Genomic DNA, 19,356 nt, shown 5'->3' on the forward strand with positions numbered 1-19,356 from the left:
CTATATATAATACAGAGAGAGGAAAAGATGTCTAATAGCCCCACCTATAACACTGTTGATTCATTTGACCAAGTTCATGAGTCCTGCATGTTTATATATATATATATATATATATATACAGGTGCTGGTCAAAAAATTAGAATATCATCAAAAAGTTGATTTATTTCAAGAATTCAACTTCACAGGTGAAACTAATATATTATATAGACTCATTACATGCAAAATGAGTTATTTCAAGCCTTTATTTGTTATAATTTTGATGATTATGGCTTACAGCTTATGAAACCCACGAAATCAAAATCCCAGAAAATTAGAATATCACATGAAAACACACAGTAATTACACAGCGATACCATGGTCATTGAACCAGGTTTTGGTTATTTTGGCAGTGTGGGCCGGTGCAAATCCTGCTGGAAAATGAAGTCAGCATCTCCATAAAGCTTGTCTGCTGAAGGAAGCATGAAGTGCTCTGGAAATGTCCTGGTAGACGGCTGCGTTGAGTGGACAGCAGTGGACCAACACCAACCGATAACATGGCTCCCCAAACCAACACAGACTGTGGAAACTTCACACTGGACTTCAAGCATCTTGGATTGTGTGCCTCTCCATTCTTCCTCCAGACTCTGGGACCTTGGTTTCCAAATGAGATGCAAAATTTGCTCTCATCAGAAAAGAGGACTTTGGTCCACTGTGCTTTATTAAATCCAGTCAACGCAGCCATCTAGGACATTTTCAGAGCACTTCATGCTTCCTTCATTTTCCAGCAGGATTTGCACTGGCCCACACTGCCAAAAGAACCAAAACCTGGTTCAATGACCATGGTATCACTGTGTAATTACTGTGTGATTTCATGTGATATTCTAATTTTCTGGGATTTTGATTTCGTGGGTTTCATAAGCTGTAAGCCATAATCATCAAAATTATAACAGATAAAGGCTTGAAATATCTCACTTTTCATGTAATGAGTCTATATACTATATTAGTTTCACCTGTTAAGTTGAATTCTTGAAATAAATCAACTTTTTGATGATATTCTAATTTTATGACCAGCACCTGTATATATATATACACACACACACACACACACTGATAAATTCAGTCCCCATCTAAGCCAGAAAAATCTTGCACGAACATTTTAAATTCAGATTCAATAATTGATAAGTCAAGTCAAGTCAAGTATATTTGTATAGCGCTTTTCACAATACAGATTGTATCAAAGCAGCTTCACAGTATTAAACACTTGATACACTTGAAAGTTTTAATGGTCAATGATTATAATACTGTTGGTACATCATTCTGAATATGAGTGAACTTGAAGGTTATAGATATTAGGGAGCTGACGACTGTGCCCTTTTTTATAAAAGAATATAATGACTGGAAATACAAACTGAAAGATATGCAAGTAGAGATGTTTTGTTGTAGCAAAGGAATTCTCAGCAGATGGTAATGTTTTCTTATCAAAATTGGCCTGTTTTTAGATATCTTATAATGAAGTTTAATGCTGGAGAATGAAAGTTTACATTGATCATACCATATATTGAAACTTAAACATTACGAACAACTACTTTGAATCTTCCCCTCAAATGTTGCTGTCTCTCAATTAGTATTACAGTATTACATATAAAGTGTTGCAGACCAGCCCAAAATACTGGTTTAATACTACCAAAAAAAAAAAAAAAAAAAAAATCATTATGTTTGATCTTTACATGATTTCAAACATTCGGTTCCGCATATTTACTAAGCATGAGGCCATTGAGTGTTTTTACACTGAAAATGTTTTGGGGTGTTAACTGCAATCATTTTTGTTGAACTTGTTGAACCAATCTTCAAACATCTGCAACAACAGCTCTAAATTCAACATCACATGTGGACACAGTCAGGAACAAATGCAATACTATAACAAAGTGAAAAGTTTAAATAGTCCAAAGTTATTAAAACACATCGTCATGGATCTTTTAAAGCTCCAGTTTCTGGCATGAAATTTTAAAGACTAAACCTATTCAGCTCTATGTACAAAATATACACGTTGAATGAACAAAATGACACTTTTTTTTATATATATAAAAACAAACAAAAAATTGGTGAAAAAAAAAATGTATTCACAAAACCACACAGATTGATGCCATGGCCATGACAGAAACAGCGTCTCCATTTTTGGAGGAGAACCAACCAAAAAAAACAATTTGGCAGTAACAGTCTTTCCCTCTTACATCCATTAGAGGGCACCACTTTTAAAGTTTCCTTGATTTCTGGGTTAGCTGTGGATCTGCACAATACATTTTTACAGATGAGTCAGCTGAACTCTGTTGAATTAACCCAGGCAGTCACATTTCTGATTTTTTGGATCAGCACCATGTGATATACTCTTCACCCTGAACACAACATCCTCCAAACTTGGCTCTTAAATCTACCAATGAACCAAACAAACTTCCAAGGTAAACTGAATGAATATTCTGCAGCCTGCAAACACCCAACGATAAAAAGGAAGAAAGTTACCTTCATTTAAAACAATACTACAGCTTTTGATGCACATCGGAGTGTGAGCCTGTGCAATACAACCACAGTTAAGGCTTTAATGCGTTCATCTTAGAACACCTATGCAATAGCTTTCTCTGAAGAGGGCATTAAAATGAAATGATTATTACACCAATGACAACACCCATAATTGTGAGTAACAGATCACACAATACCCTGTTAGTCCCACGGGAGCATCAACAGCTCCAACACTAAACACATCTATATGATGTGACATCATCGGATATAATATGCGAATATTTAGGAGAAGTCATCATGTTAGAGTTACATAACCATATTGTCAAATAATGAGCTTGTTTTTACGTTGCCACTGACAGTGTTTGAAGATGTAACCTCGATCGTAGAGTTAACATCACATTTTGGTCAAAAAAAAAAAAAGAAAAGACATTTTAAGTCTGAGGTTAAATTCAACATAAGACCAAAATGTTCATTTTTTTGCTTATTTGTTTGCTTGACTACACACAGTCCACCGCAGGCTCGCCTTCGTTTCCTTCTTCTTCCCCCCACATCCCGAATCTCATATCCTCATCATCCATGGATCCCCCGTCCCCCTCTCCCAAACCGGCCATGCCTATTGCTTCATCCGCTCCAGGCTCCCCCTGATGGGCACGGAGGTGTTTCCTCAGACTGGCCGGATCTTTAAAGCCTCGATGGCAGAGTGGGCAGCAACACGGCCGTTCTCCTGTGTGTATGCGCTGGTGGTGCTTCAGGTGCTGCAGGCGACTGAGGCGTTTCCCACAGACGCTGCACACATACGGTTTTTCACCAGTGTGTGTGCGGCGGTGCTTCCGCAGGCCGTCGAGATGGCGAAACTGCGTTCCGCAATCGGAGCAGGAATACGGTTTCTCCCCCGTGTGGATGCGGAGGTGAGTTTTCAGAGCCCCAGACTCACGGAAACGGCGGCCGCACACGGTGCACGGGTACGGTTTCTCTCCTGTATGGATCCTCAGGTGCTTTTTCAGGCTAGAGATCAGACGGAAGGTCTTGCCGCACTCCAAACACAAGTGAGGACGTTCTCCAGGTGCCTCCCCCATCAACTCCGAGATGGAGCGCCGCATAGGCTCTTCTGGCGATGAGCCGTCCACACCTGGGCTCCTCCTGGGAGTCATACCCAAACCAGGAGCATCTCTCTGGGCCGATCTAAGTCCGGAGGTCCCCTGCGTAGGCGAACTACTGGAGGAGGGTCCATTGTGAGGCCTGGAGGGGGGCGGTGGTGTAGATTTGGAGGGGTGATGGTGTGAGCGGGAGCCTCCTTCCTCCTCGACCACGTGGACGAATGCCAGATCACACACGCTCTGAGCTGAATGCTCGGCTTCTGTGGGCGCCTCTCTTCCCCGCACACACACCTGTCCAGAGGCAGGAACCTGCTCCTCTTTAACAGAGAAGCTAGTGTGCGAGGGAGGGTTGGGGGGTCTGGTGTGCGAGAGTCTTCTGCTGTCATCCACCATCTCACCTGTAACACAGATCACACATTTACAGCGAAATGGCATATGAGAAATGGCAGTCAACTAAAAGCTGTTCTTTCTAAAATCTCAAATTTCCACACATATTTCTACTTAATGCATAAAATACGTTAATATTTTAAAAAGTAACAACAATTTTAAAATATTCATGAATTGTATTGTTTGAGTCTAATAATTAGGCTATTTATTATGTGAAAAGCAAAGGAAAGTTGTATGGTTATGAGATGGTTATAATAATCAGTATCAGTAGTAAACATTATATGTTGATCTCTTTCTCTGGAATAGGGAATCAAGGATGCACAAATATTACACTTTTCAGATTATGGCTGAAAACCAATAAATAGTCGATATTAAAAGAATTCTACTTATAATATTAATCAAAAGAATCTAATCATTTTAGGTATGAAAAAATACAGTATGACAACTATCGATTTGCTAAAGATTAAACTTAATGTTAGGGAAAAAATATGATTAAATTATTACTGTTTGGACATTCAAATGTAAATAAAAATAGAAAATATGTATGCACAATTAAATATCCAATATTGGCAGTCGGCAGATAACCGATATGGTAGGCTACCAATCTGTTGTGCATCCCTTAACCCTGTTGTTGCCACAGTGAGCACGTTTACATGCACACCAGAAGCTCATGATAACTCACAAAAATCAGCCTATTGAAATGTCTTATGCCTGTATTCTTCTGTGTTGACAGTTGGCACATCAACAATTCATAAGAGCAACAGTACCTACTACAGGTGTAAAAATGATCGTTGTCTTACCAGGTCGGTTCATGTCTGAACAGATGTTTGACGAATGGACGGATATAGGGTCATAAAAACTGTTCGTCACCGTCCCATCCGCCTGAATGGAGAGGTGGCAGCTCTTGAACTCTTCTCTGGAGTCAAAGCCGTGTATGGCATCACCCAGAGCGCCACTCAATTCGGGTTCAGCTCCAGTAAAGCAGCGCGTATCCGGCTCGGGCGCACTCCGATGGGTTAAGCGGTTCGAGTTTAAGGGTCCAGAGGTGGCGTAGACGTGATGTCCCGGCATGGATGGGTTTCCAAAGGGGCCCTGAAGCTGGTCGATTAATTTCTGAGCGCTACACAGACACTCCTGTAACGTCTTGAGCTCTCTCTCCGAGACTTCGAGCCGAACCTTCAGCTTCTCGTTCTCTTGCTCTTTGGTCAGCAGCTCCCGCTGGGTTTCGGACAGCACCGCCACGATCTCGCCCAGAAGGGTGTCCACTGCGGCGGACAGAGTGGACCGGATGGTCGGTCCGAGGCGAGTTCTGAGTGTGGAGATGGAGAAGTTTTTGTCTCGGACCGTGTTTTGCATGCACTCATCCTTCTCCCCCTTATGGGATGAGTTGATTATAGTTTGTTTACGGTGAGGAGCGCTCGCTGATGAGCTGTTTGTTGCTGTTGGTACCGACACTGGGTTGATTCTGCTCGCCCCGTTTTCACCGTTGTTGCGCTTTGAGTTCATTGCGAATTCTTCTGCTGTAACGTACGACCAAACGAAAAGGAAACCTATTTGATCAGTTATTGTTGTAATATTTTAATGCTTTATAAAATGAAACGCACATCCTTTGGAGTCTCGCTGCGACAATATTAATAATCACTCAGAAATGAGAAACTAAAGACGACGAGCCTGACGAGCTACTATAGCATTGCCATTAGCAAACTAGCCCACACATTCCTCTCGCAAATTGAGCCTTTCGCTGCCTGGGTTTTGTTGAAAGCTCGATAAATAACCACACTGAAAGCTCACGACAATACTATTTTTAATCTGCATTAATGTGGTAATCGTTTTGTAGCTACGAGGCGAGCCCCAGAGCCTTCATTCCACTGTACAAACGCGGAGGTTAATCCTGACTTTTGATTGGTCAAAGATGTGGTCGCGGCTTAATGACATCCTCTCGCGTAAACAAAGCGCATGAAAATGACGATTTTTCCAGAGCGAAAGATTGATTAATGTTTTGCAAATGCCGTACACAAAACTCTAGTTTACACAAGAAACGTTTGCTGATGCAGAATAATGTTTTTAACAGTTCAACATACGATGACGCATGAAAGATAAACGTTGACGTTGTCTTGACGTAAAATGTACATTAAAACCTTTAAGTTTGAAGTATTTACATGTCATATTGACAGAAATAGGCTGAAAAGAAATCAGACAGACAGAAAGACTTATACGCAAGTGGTTCTCAACCATTGGGCCTTCTTCTTATAACTAAATATAGTTATAGTACATAACCTTAATTAAAATACTAAAATGTAAATTTATACTTCATACACTGACATATTTTTCAGAAGTCTTTTAAATAGAATGTCTGGTCTCTAGTGAATGGCAACTAAAGTTTACAACTTGTTCAGTTCATGCAGCAATGTCTGGTTCATATGAAGGATTGTGCAAATAATCATAATTAAGCTGTCTGTGGGAGTGTAAGCCATACTTAACTTAGTTAATTCTCTTTGTTTGCTGGCTTTATGGAACACTCTTGAGGTGAGAATGGGGTTGACTATATACAAAAGAGGGAATTACAAGAATAAAGCTCTTTTGATTCAGCTTTTGGATATTGCAGTTTCTGCGTAAAATAAAACCTTTCTTACTTGTAATGTAGGCCTACACAATCATGACTATGGAAGGAAAAACATGACTGTGTGCGCGTTACGTTAATCCTTCAGTTTCTTAATTGTTTGAAAAGGTAACCCGATTCATATAGGCTAAGATGTATTCCACAATACTGCATAGCCTATTACTTACACGGAGATCAAAAATCTAAAAAAATCCATAATTTTGGTGTAACATTTACACTTCCCACGATGAAACAGTGCTGCTATTGCAGTGGATTTCAACTTTTTTGACTTTAATGTTCCCCATTGTCCACAACAATATTCAAAGCCGACATGTTCTACCTTTTCAATTTGAATGCTTATTTTGTCTTATTTTATATAATAAGTCATCTTGAGGCCCTCCAGTGCCCCCCTGGTTGAGATTCACTGTGCTATAGACCTTATTTAGAGCAACGCCCTGAAGAGATGCATTTCTATCCCTCACAGCCTCACTTTCATTCTAAAGATGGCGCTGATGTGAATAAGGTCTATTGTGATCGGTCGTGTTCTTGGGCAGGTTGTGCTGCAGCGCCATCTGCTGGCAGATATTAGTATATAGACAATGACTATTACGTCCCGAGGACGTATTATGTGTATAAAGGTTTTTGGATATGTATTTTACTCTGTGTGATTTTTTTTTTGTGTTGCAGTTAATCTGCACACCTTGTGGTTTGTGTGTGCTATGGTCTCAGTGGTCAGCACTGTAGTCCTTTTGCTATCAGGTAGTGATTTTTTTTTCTTTCTTCATAACATTGTTTCGGTATTGAAAGGTAGGCTATTGTATCTATCGTATCGTTATGTTATTGGAAGCTGCGTCACTTTTTCTTTTGTAACACATTTATCCCTGTTTTTGGTTAGTCAGGGAGTGGAAGAAAGCGTGTTGTTTATTTATTTATTTTTTTATTGTAGCCTACAGGTCGTTTAGTTCTCCTTCAAATAGTTAACTTTGTTTGTTGTTTAGGCTAGACCCTCTCCTTAAGATTGATTGCTTCTATTTTCTTTGTTTAAATAAAAAAAACTTTGGCTCTCATTTCTGGGGCAGAGGACTGAAGGGGATCCTCCACGTTTACGTTTCTCCTTTTTGATTTAATTGAACCTTCTCCGGGAGAGCTTGTAACATGACCAAGAATCAGAAATAATAACGATCGCATTTGGATTGTACAAAGCATACCACGGTGTCGTGTGTATGTGCCAATTTAAGCACATGCATAAACAGCCAAATACGAGACAAAATGTCTAAGTTTCATTCTACCACTGGACACCAACCAATAAATAGGCTAAACTGCTGCTGCTGTCTGCTTTTAGTTGCTCTGATCCAGAGCAATATGGTTTGGTGAATTGCAATATGATACAATATCATATACAACACATAATAATAATATAATTAATATAATATGACAAGTGAACTGTTTTACAAAAAACATGTCAAGGTTGTTTTGCCATACACAAATAGACAAAGTGTTTCCACAAAGCGTGTCCCTTCAGTGGAACTAAAGTAGGGAAAACAGCCACAGACCATTTTTCTTCCTTGACTAACTTGTTATATAAATTTGGTCAAGTAGCTTTATACTGCCATTCCCCCAAACTCATCCATGTGAGATTATGATCCATGATTCATCATTCCAGAGTTAAGTGCCAATGAGCTTTACTCCAACCAGCACATACTTGGCATTGCCTATCTGTGGCTGCAGCACACACCCATGGAAACCCATTATACAAAGCTCCCAATGAATACTTCTGGTTCTAATTTGCATTTACAGAGGCCAGAGGCATTTACTTGAAGTTCAGTGTTAAAAGCAGGGTCTGTGGTAATGCATCATGCGTCATTCAGCGCTCTGTAATCCTTTTCTTTGGGCTTATGTGTGGCCCAGCACTTTCTGACTCAGCTGTGCTTAGCTTAGAAGGGTGTATTACAATTATTTGTGACTGATACTAGAGAAAACGACACAAGGAAGTGAAGTGGCAGTTTCATTCTTAGGAATTTTTAACATTGGTTAAATGAGGCTCTGCTGTAGAGCATCTGGCTATAGTTACAGCTCGCTCTCTCTCTCTCTCAAGCGATGCTCAGCCTAGACACATTTTTTATTTTTATTTAGTTTTTTATTTATTTAGTTGGGAAAAATGTGCAGTGATCGGATAAGGATAGCTAATTTAGCTTACGGGGGAAGGTGTGATGATGAAAATGTAAGAAATGGAGTATATTTACAGTGTATTTGTAGGCCCAACTCTCTTTTAAAGGAGCATCAAACAATAGTTACTCTGTATGAGAATTACTTCAACTGAATTAAATTAGCTGCTTATAATTTGAAGTGAATGGATCACAGATTGCTATGTACAAAATAAAATAAAAAATCTTAGTAGGAAACAAATCCTCATCCTCTTGCTCCTCACCCACCACCTCTTATATGTACTCTTACTCTTCTTCGTTCTTCCTCTCAAACTGTTTCCATCTATAGTTGGTATCAACATTCAGTGCACAGAAAACATTTTGTACAGTTGGTTTGATCACATCATTAGAAACAAGAAGTGTGAACAATTTTGAGTCGTTGTGTGTAAACAATGAAAACTGTGTTTTAGTTGTGTTGAACTTTTGCCTGTTGTGTTTAGTGTTTTGTGACACAAATGAATCACAGTGGGATGTGAGAATGTGTTAAAGAGTGCATGAGATTTGCAAATAGTGTCTAACTGCCTAAACTTGTTCAAGGTTTTGCAGAAAGAGTGATTTATTCGACAAATTGGTTTAGGCTAGTGAGAATTTAGTTCAGAGAATGGGGTTTAGTGTCTTAGCAATTGTGAAAAACTGTAATGTTATTTTACCCCACATGTCCCCCCCCCCCCCCCCCCCTCATTTTATGCAAAATAAGATGAACTATTCAGAGATGTATGTGGTTTTCCTTAAACTGCACGCACCACAATCAAGAACGGAACTTTCCAGTAGACACTATTTATTTCTGCCTTTTATGGTAATTCTGTCATAAATTATAGTTATTTTCCAGCTTTCTAAAATACAGAGGATTACATAGACAGCAGATACGAGAAGCAATAGTATTAAAAGGGCTGACTGAATCTGTTTATTCTTCTAGAATGATGGAAGTGTTGGAAGAGAAATGTTTCTTGTTTCTAAATGTTTTTTTTTCTGCCCCTCTTGAGTTGATGGTAGATGTACACTCTAAAAACACATACGTGAGTTGGTGGCTCTGCTGTTTGATATAATTTCTGCGGTAAATGAAAAAGAATCCCAAGAATCCCAAACTTTTTTTTCGGCCCTGTGAAGAATCTGGACTTACCAAACCACCCCCTCATTTTAAGCAACTGATTTTAAACAGAAGCTGTAACTGTCAAAACACTCGAATCTATAAAAAATGAAGATCACAATTCTGCATTTTGTATCAAAAAAACAATCATATCATCTAATACATCAATTATCCTTTTCAACGGCTGAGATGTCTTAACAGCTTGTTCGGTATTGAAGTCAGAGAGTCATAAAACCTTTAAGTCAGTGGAAAATAGTCTACCATTTGGTACAGTTAACATAGACCTACATTTTGCTTTATGTATATGATATTTCCCAAATAAAATAACATTTGTGGTTTTATTATCCATTTAAACCGATATCACAATCCACAAATAAGACCATTATATCAGTATAGTGACAACTTTGTAAAACACCTCAAAAATAACCAGAAACTTTGGACCAAAATAATTTGGAATAATTATAACTAAACAAATAAATGTACAATTGTTTCTGTTTCCTCTTTACAAAAACAGCATAATGGAGAAAAATATGATAAATACTGATAAAATCATTACATGGGTAATATGTTTATTATTTTAAAGTGAGTTTCTTTGACTTACATATTTATTACTGTCTGACCACAGATTCTGAAAAAAGGGAATGAAAATCCTGTTTCCATTTCACCAATGCCTTAGGTGAAACATTTTTTCTTTAGTTAAGATTTTTCTAATATAAATATTATTTATTTTTTTATCCCTAATAGAAAGGACCCCAACAGTGAGAGCTGGGTGTAATACATTATCAGTCCTCTCCTATTGTAATACTTTTCTCAATAAAAATGTGTTTCAACAGATGTTACACAGTTTAGTGGTTTACAATATAGTTGCGTAACATTTGGCTCCAGAAGTTCAAAATTAGAATTTCAGATGTAAAGTTAGTGATCTACATTGTCCAATACACTTATGTTTCTTAAAAAAAATTCAAATTAAAAATTATTTTGTGTTTATTTGTAGAAAGAAAGTCATATACATTTCGGACTGTGTGAGGATGATGAAAATACATAAAGAGAAAACATTTTTGGGGGGTGGAGTATCCCTTTAAGGGTCATTGATAACTTATGACGCTTATGCTTACTTTTAAATACAGATAGCCCCTCATCACAGACCGTTCTTGAGATCCACTTTCGATGGGGTGGCTTACCAATCTACAGTCCTCCCATGCGGACTGCCTCTGGCTCCACGCACTTTTACCAAGTGCATGTATGTGGCTCTCTCCCCTCTGAGACAGACGAGAATCCGTGTCATCGATGACTGGCTGGTGTTAGCTTTTAGCTGGTGTTAGTTGGCTGGTGTTAGATTTTTGTATATGGTACACACATGTTATAAGAATATGTTCAGTGTTTTGATTTATCTATGATTTTCTAGGGAACATGTATTTGATTTAATAAGAAAATAAACTGCCCCAAAGAATTCAAAATACAAAAAAATCTTTTATTATTTTGTAAGATTCATATTTACACAGATTATTTTAGCAAAATGTACACTTAAAAAAGTAACGTAAAATGTGCTGTTGATCTGACCCAGTCCTAAATTTAAATGAGAAATTGTAATTCTGCATTCAAAACAAAAAGAGAAAGAAGAAACAAACATACACACGTTCAAAAGTGTGTTGGTGATTTGGGAAATGGTCTTGAAAAAGTGCCCATGATTAGAGTCAGCACAGTAGCAGTCTGCAATTTGTGTCTGTCCAAAATCACATTGTTAGACACTGACGACCAAATGAGAAGAATGTGCTGAGTCATTCGTCCACCTTCTCTGCACCCCTCTTTCATTGAGTCATTAATACACTCCCTCTATCCAGCATGGTCACAGTGGGCTATCAGTCCACAGTCATTCATTTACTCCCATCATTCATACCAATATGAAGTGCATTTTTATGGCCACACACATACACACAAACAGATACACACTCCTTTCTCTCTGTTACAGAACTCCCCCAGTCTCGTTTCGTGCAGTAGACTTCCGCCATGTTTTGTGTCTCCACAGCAGCAGAGCCAGAACCAGAAGAACTATGAGTCCCACCACACCTCCAATAATGCCCAGCTTCAGTGCAAGTCCAGAGTCTGAATGTTGGGGTTCAAATGTAGCACACGATTGCGTGCTGTTGCCGACTATATTCACCGCTTTTACACACACGAGCGCACCAGCTGCCACATCCCGCAATACTGTTGCCCTTTTCCTCTCCTCCACCTTTTCCTCCCTCTCGATAACTTTGTCCTTGCCTTTCACCAAGACAATGTAGTGGGTGACAATGGAGGTCGGAGCACACCAGTGCACCACGACCCCTTTGTCATCCTGTTGAGTTAGACCCGAGAGGTGCGGTGGACTCGGGGGATTGTCTTGAGGGCTCAATCCCGGGCAGAGGCATGGTGTGACTTCTGCAAGCTCCTTGCAGGTTTGCTGCTGCTCCACACACATGTCATATTTGCATGGATGGAGTTCTGGGGCTTCGGAGGTAGACGAGCTGGGAGGCTCAGTGGTAATTTCTTCGCAATCACTGTAATCATCAGAGATGGAGCAACGGGGTCGAGTGCCATTCTGAGATGATGATGATGATGATGATGATGACAGGTCGAGAGAGTTGATGAGGAGGAGAAGGATGACAGGATGTAGACACACCAACATGATATCTGGTGGGGGGAAAAAACACGAGTTACGATAGGAACTTCAGATCAGAGGAGTCAACTGATTCCTTGGGTGAATGATCATCAATCAATTATCTTTAACTGATTTCATTAACAATTATTGACCAATAGTGTGACCTTAAGAACTACAGTTCAGATTGTATCAGTTTTTAGGAATGGAATAAAAGTTTGTTACTGAATAAAAAGTAGCTCCAGATCAGTGGTCAACTCAAATGATTCATGACTCATTCCTTAGGAGAATGTTTCAATCATCTTTAACTGATTGCATTAACCATTCTTGACTAAAGAGTTTAGAGTAAAATATCATATTGTGTCAGATTTAATGCTAGAAGTTTTGTTGTTGAATAAAATATTACTTAATTTTAAAACTTATAACCTATTAAAAATAAAAAATTAAAGTTAAAGATTAAATAAAGAAACACTTCTGTATTGTCATTCAGTTGTATTTCAAAATGATTAGCCAATTGTTAAATTCCCATCTTTTTGACATTTATGCACTTGGCAGATGCTTTAATCAAAAGTAAAATGTATTTAAGCCTATACATTTTTATTATAATTACCGTAACACACCTGTAAAGATTACTTTTGACTCTTTTGTAATTCCCATTATTTCCAAGAGTGATCTTTTAATCTACTAGATTAGGCTACATCAAGCACATTTAGGAATCAAGCAGAAAGGGAAAAACAGCATTCCTGAATTAAAAAAAAACAGACACTTGAAGTGTACTAAGAAAGAAGAATCACTGCTAAACTGGCTGAGGAATGAATACGAGGTAAACAACCAATGGCACTTCAGAACCTGCTTCATATTTCTCATGTGACATTCAACATCTCCAGTGCAGATTATCTCAAGAAAACGGTTTACATTTAGCAGAGTGAAACAATCCAGCCGTCCAGATCACTCTCTATTGCAAAACAAACCAGTTAGCAAACTGTTGCACACAACTGAGTGAGTGTATACCATGTAGTGCCATCTGCCCTTGGTTAAGATATCGATTAACATTCTTTTGCATGGGTAAACCTAACTAAACCAGACAGAGCTCATATAAAAACAACTCTGATGAGTTTTAGAGAGAACAATACTAGACAGCCATGTGATAAAGGAATTCAGAGCTTCAAGGTATTTTGAAAAGGCTTTAGTATTGAGCCTGTATTTTGCGTGCTGTCTCTCAGTTACTTTTGTATCAAAACTGAAATCGCAAGGTTAATGTATTGAAAAAAAGAGTTCAAACAAAGATACGAACATTCATTTCTTACCTATTTAATAAGGGAGTCCAAAAAGTACTATCTTACAATCTTAAAATTTCTGGTATCCTCTTTCCTTTGCTCTTAATCGCTTGCTACAGCAACTCTCTCTCTCTCTCTCTCTCTCTCTCTCTCTCTCTCACTCCCCTACAATCACCTCCTTTTTCTTTCTAACCCCATCCCCCTCTCTCCCTCATCGCTCCACCTTTTCTCAGTTATTAGGCTTTCTGGCAGAGTGAATGTGTGTGGAATGAGCACATACCTCTAATGAATCACAGCGATTACAGCTACATGTGCAGGTCAGAAACCTGACACGACACACACATGCACACACTCATTCAGAGCATCTGAGTTCATGTTGAGGAACTGCTATACCTGAACTCATTGACAATCCATTAATAAAAAGAGATCATATTTCATACACAACTGTACTTCAAATTATGCTGAAACAGGTTCTTACTGTCCTAGCAGCAGAAATCATGTTTTTATGGTAAACAACTACTTACATTGAACACAGCTCAGTCGTAGCCTCTCTGTGGCATGCTGGTATGATGGTGAACAAGAGGCTCTTTATTTCAGAGATTTGGAGATGGCTTGATAGCATGTGCTTCAAGCTTCGGTGGAATACTAATTCAAATGAAGATCTCAGTTTGTATTAACCAGAAATGTGGATTTGGTGTTCCACTAAAAAGATTTACTGCATCCTGGAGGCAGGCGTGTGTGTGTGTGTGTGTGTGTGTGTGTGTGTGTGTGTGTGTGTGTGTGTGTGTGTGTGTGTGAGAGAGATAGAGTTTGGTTTTGGTGCAGCTGCTCTGACCGTAGAGAAGGAAGTCTGTTTTTTCATACTTAATGACAGTAAGAGTCAAAGTTCACGTCATTCATAAACTTACGCACAGTCACACACTTCCGTACACCCGCATTACCACTTACACGCGTATACACGCTTAGAAACACTGTCATATGGCACTGTGGTCAAGGTTATTTCATCATAATATACTTTTTGTTTTGAGTCATAGTCTGAATTGTAGGTTCAGTAGACAGACTGACTTCAGACAGACAGTCATAAAAACAGTAATGATTCACAGGTTCACCATCAATAATAAGTTAATGTCACAGATAATAAAAAAAAAGTGTTTGTTGTTGTTGACACTGACGAAGGCAAAGAGCCGAAACGTTTGTCAACTTTATCTCATGTCAATAATAAAACATTTTTAGAGTGCAGACCTTTTTTGCATTTTTGTTTGTTGTTGTTGTCATCCACCTTAGATGTTTTAACCTTAAATCTTTTTAAAAGTGTTCTCACAATAAATAATAAAATGATTTATGTTATTTTTTTCATTCTTTTACTGGTAACACTTTACAATAAAGTTCCATTTGTTAACAACATAAACTACATTATTAACATGAACTATCAATGAATAATATGTGTTACCCAGTTGATTTTTATAATAACAAAAAATAACATTTGGATTTAAATTATATATTTTAATACTTTAAGAGTAAAAATCGGGGTCTAGGTTGGACAAGAGTACATGAATAAAATAAATAAATAAAAGGCATTTGAAAAGTAGCAAATATTAAGTTTCCAAGAAAGTTGGAATAGTTAGATCATAGATAGATATAGATAGATAATAGTTATTAACATGCTAGTTTTAATTAGCTCATTTTTGAATTTGAAGAAACGCCCATATGCTGTGAGCGAGACAAAAGCATTTCTACAACATTTACATGTACAATCGACAATAAAGTGCTCTATTTAAGATTTGTTGGATCATCTGCTGTCAGGATTATTTGCAGTTCCAGAGGAAGTGTGTTCAGAAACACCGGATAGATGATACTGACACACAATCCCCACTGGAGTTTTGAGGTATTAATTGTGACATATCCATTTTGTATTCTTTTAGGGAGGATTTTCCTCTTTTTCAAGGGTCAAGCAAGAGTTAGGAAACTGAGAGATCTTTTCTGTCATGACTCTTCTGATCACAGGATGCATGCCTCTTACCAGTATGAAGTACATTTAAAAACATCTGATGGTGCAACAGTGTTTGGTTACAAAGCCTTCATACTCAAGTACGGGAATCAGGAGGGCTCAACTCAAGCTCTAATTTCAACCTCAACATATAAAGGTGAGGCTCCCCCAGAACTGTAACATGTCCTTTTCTTCTCTGTACTCTCTGAAAATCGAGACAGGCTCACACATGCACGACAAGACACAGCCAACCAACTACAGCATATCCTTTTCTGATCTCTAGCTGGCACACTGTACATTATGAAGCTCGTATATACCAATATAAAATACAAAATGGCATTCCATCTTTGTACATGAAAGTGCTGTTAAATGCATTCACAGATCAGTCTTTATAAATACTTATACTACTATAAATAGCCTACATGTTTTTAATAATGAACATGTGTTTTCCAGAAAGAATCGATCATATGGGAATATTTTTCTGTGAGAAAGTTGAACATATGGGCATCTAGGGACAGGGGGGTGGGGGGAGCGCACATCAAAATACTCTAATATTTGTATTTGTGCATGCATAACTAAAAATATTATACACAAAAGTGCAGTCTTTTTATTATCAATTTCAAGGTCTGTGTTTTTTTTTTTTTTAATGACTCATGAGTACATTTAATTGCGCAGTTATAATAATGGTCTTTTTTTGTGTGGTCTGTTCAAGCAGGCTACATGTCGACTGAATATTGCACACATACGCACAACAAGCGAGGCCAATTCTAATGTTTAATGCTGCAGTCTGGATGAAGACGAGTTATAATGCACCCACAGGTATGATCCCATTCGTATTAAAGCGTTTAAATTACATTATAAAGAATAAATTATCGATTCAGTCCAACTTCAGACACATTTTAAGTATATGTAAACGTACCATTGCTAGTTTTATTCTTTGCAATCCTTCTATATTTTCATTTTAGGGATCTTTTAGAAGAACAACACTACGTTTTTACCTTCGCACTTCACTTCCTTCCCCCCTTTGTCATTCTCCTGTCTTTATATTTCTCTCCATTTTCTCTCCATCCAATCTGTCACACAGATATGCTCCTCTCTCTCTCTCTCTCTCTCTCTCTCTCTCTCTCTCTCTCTCTCTCTCTCTCTCTCTCTCTCTCTCTCTCTCTCTCTCTCTCTCTCTCTCTCTCTCTCTCACTGTGTCTGTTTCTCTCCATCACATCTGGTGGTGATTAACTGGTGTGCTGAAAGCAGCTGCAGAAGGGAGCAGCTGCAAAGAAAAACAAGCACGCATGTCATGCATCCCATCAGACCTAGGGTGTGTTTAGTGGGGAAATGAAATAAGCATGTATTTAAGGGTGTAGCTGTTGTGTGAATATGTGTGAGTGTGTGTTTTATCACAGTTTTTGTATTTGAGCTTTATTATGTCTGATTTATCCAAATGGATGTAACTTGGGGCAGCAGTTTCTAAATTACATGTTTAGTTTGGGTGTTTATTAAATGCACTGTTGCTTAACACTTTATGGTTTGTCTTGTTTGGTTTATAAAGTACATCCTGTCCCCATTACGCAGCAGTTAATAGTATTAAACTGGAACGGAGCTGTGTCATCAGGGGTCTGAAACGATTTAATTGCACATTCTGCCCACTACATTCTATTCTTCACTTCTACAGCATACTACTTCCTGGAGAGGACTCTGGACTGTGTTCAGGGGCTGGTAGGGATCTGTGTGTGGCCCAGACACAAATAAATGTTAGAGCCATTATGGACAGTGCAATGTTATCTGGGTTGAGCTCTGGAATTTCCCTTACTGGAACAGACTCGGGAATTTCACTCACTGGAATGGACTCAGGAATTTCGCACTCAGGAACGGACTCAGGAATATCACTCACTGGCAATGCGGCAATCCTTGGACTTGAAGGCACTGTGACCATTTGCATTGGCAGTGCAGACAAATCCATCTGTAGTAATGGGTCTTGCATTCTGTCATGGGTTGTGGCTATAATGAAGTGCACGACGAAGAAGATATTCAAAATAAATCTTTAATCCAAGAATCAAAACAATGATCCAAAGAAACACAACCACGAACGCACTGACTTCAAACAATGCAAGACAAAGAACAGACAGAAACTAAAGGCTTAAATACACGGGCAAACAAAGGACCTGACGAGATAATTGACAAGACACACCTGAATAGAATACTCAAATCAATCAGAAACCATGGAGACCAACAGGCAGGGGACGGGGATGACAGAACTAACAAACTTACTGCAAAGAGAAACAAAATATTTCTACATCATTTTTTATTTGATTATGTCATTTGCAGTGCTTCATGAAATTGTAGTTCTTTCCACCTATAAATCTGTTAGGTACACAGTCTTGTAGCCTACCTTTATTTTTTTTGTCCTATTTTCAAAAAAAAAATTGCTCAAGATCAAAGTGTGATCACCCTGTTGGGGTTAATTTCGAGACAATGATTGGCTAACTGTCTGTACGTATTCCTATACATGGCCCAACCAAATTGGCCACATATTTTGTTCATTGCACTACTTGTTTGTTTTAACTCAAATAGAGGATGTGGTTGTGTAACACATTGCATTGGTAGTTCAGTGAATTGAGCAATATAATTCCTGAAAGTTATCAGCATAGAAACTGTAATCTGATAAAATTGCAAGCATGTCCAGACTCTATTAAAGGGGCTGGCAGACAGTCTAGTTTCTACAGGTCATGGAGAGTGTGTCCATAAAGTTACCGCGATTTGCTGCTCTTAGTAGACATTTTGTACCTTTAAAATATCCTGCAAGTTTCATAGCTTAAAGGGATAGTTCACCCAAAAAGTAAAATTAGCCCATGATTTACTCACCCTGAAGTAATCCTAGGTGTATATGACATTCTTCTTTTCAGACGAATACAATCGGAGTTATATTAAAAAATGTCCTGGCTCTAATAAGTCCATACAAGTGCATCATATCCATCATAAAGGTGTCCCAAACAGATCCGAGGGGTTAATAAAGGCCTTCTGAAGCGAAGCTGGTGTGTTGGTATAAGAAAAATATCCATATTAAAAACTTAATTGACTAAAATAACTAGATTCCGGCAGACGGCCGTACTCATCGATTTAAGCCAAAAGAGTAACCCGACTTGACGCACAACGTAATGACGAACGCGGTTGCCCAAGTGTTACTCTTTAGGCGTAAGTCGACTTGCGTACGGCCTCCTTATAATCACTGACGCTGTCAATTGGATACATTATACAGATGCCTATTCAGTTCCTGACAAATGGAAGAGTGAAATAACATTCGCTTTTATGCGTCCAGTTGAAACAGCTTATTTGTGTCTCTCTACCAACCTCAGCCCAGCATCAGAAACAAGTGAATGGCTTATTTTATCGGTGTCCCGCGTCTGAGGATTATATGTTTGTTCGGAGCATTTTGTTTTCAAAAAGAGGCACAGTGCATGGAGAGTTTGCAAAGAAACTTTTGTTAAATGATGAAGCATACAACATAGGATCGGACAGCTGCTGTATCAAAACCGTAAGTAAATGATTGTATGCTTTGTCTGTAAATGGCAGTTCTATATGGATAATGTTTTCAA

At 38.5% G+C, this 19,356-nt stretch overlaps 2 protein-coding genes across 3 annotated transcripts; both read right to left on the minus strand.

Annotated features, from left to right (window-relative positions):
* Window positions 1–1,162: 1,162 nt before the first annotated feature.
* On the minus strand, window positions 1,163–5,897 carry LOC307158993 (uncharacterized protein). Its single transcript, XM_079872068.1, has 2 exons — window positions 4,778–5,897; window positions 1,163–3,988 (listed from the first exon to the last, which is right to left on the minus strand). The coding sequence occupies exons 1-2, from the start codon at window positions 5,481–5,483 to the stop codon at window positions 2,991–2,993; spliced, it is 1,704 nt and encodes a 567-aa protein (XP_079728194.1). The 5' UTR covers window positions 5,484–5,897; the 3' UTR covers window positions 1,163–2,990.
* Window positions 5,898–11,658: 5,761 nt separating this feature from the next.
* Window positions 11,659–14,486, minus strand: LOC307159496 (LRRN4 C-terminal-like protein). Of its 2 annotated transcripts, none has more exons than XM_079872903.1 (2): window positions 14,304–14,486; window positions 11,659–12,537 (listed from the first exon to the last, which is right to left on the minus strand). In XM_079872903.1, the coding sequence occupies exon 2, from the start codon at window positions 12,530–12,532 to the stop codon at window positions 11,831–11,833; it is 702 nt and encodes a 233-aa protein (XP_079729029.1). In that variant the 5' UTR covers window positions 12,533–12,537; window positions 14,304–14,486; the 3' UTR covers window positions 11,659–11,830. The 2 variants fall into 2 exon arrangements, with proteins under 2 accessions (XP_079729029.1, XP_079729028.1); XM_079872902.1 differs by lacking the exon at window positions 14,304–14,486 and adding an exon at window positions 13,810–14,063.
* Window positions 14,487–19,356: the final 4,870 nt, after the last annotated feature.

The sequence above is a fragment of the Squalius cephalus genome (assembly GCF_949319135.1).
Source record: "Squalius cephalus genome assembly, chromosome: 5".
In the NCBI taxonomy this organism is placed as follows: domain Eukaryota; kingdom Metazoa; phylum Chordata; class Actinopteri; order Cypriniformes; family Leuciscidae; genus Squalius; species Squalius cephalus.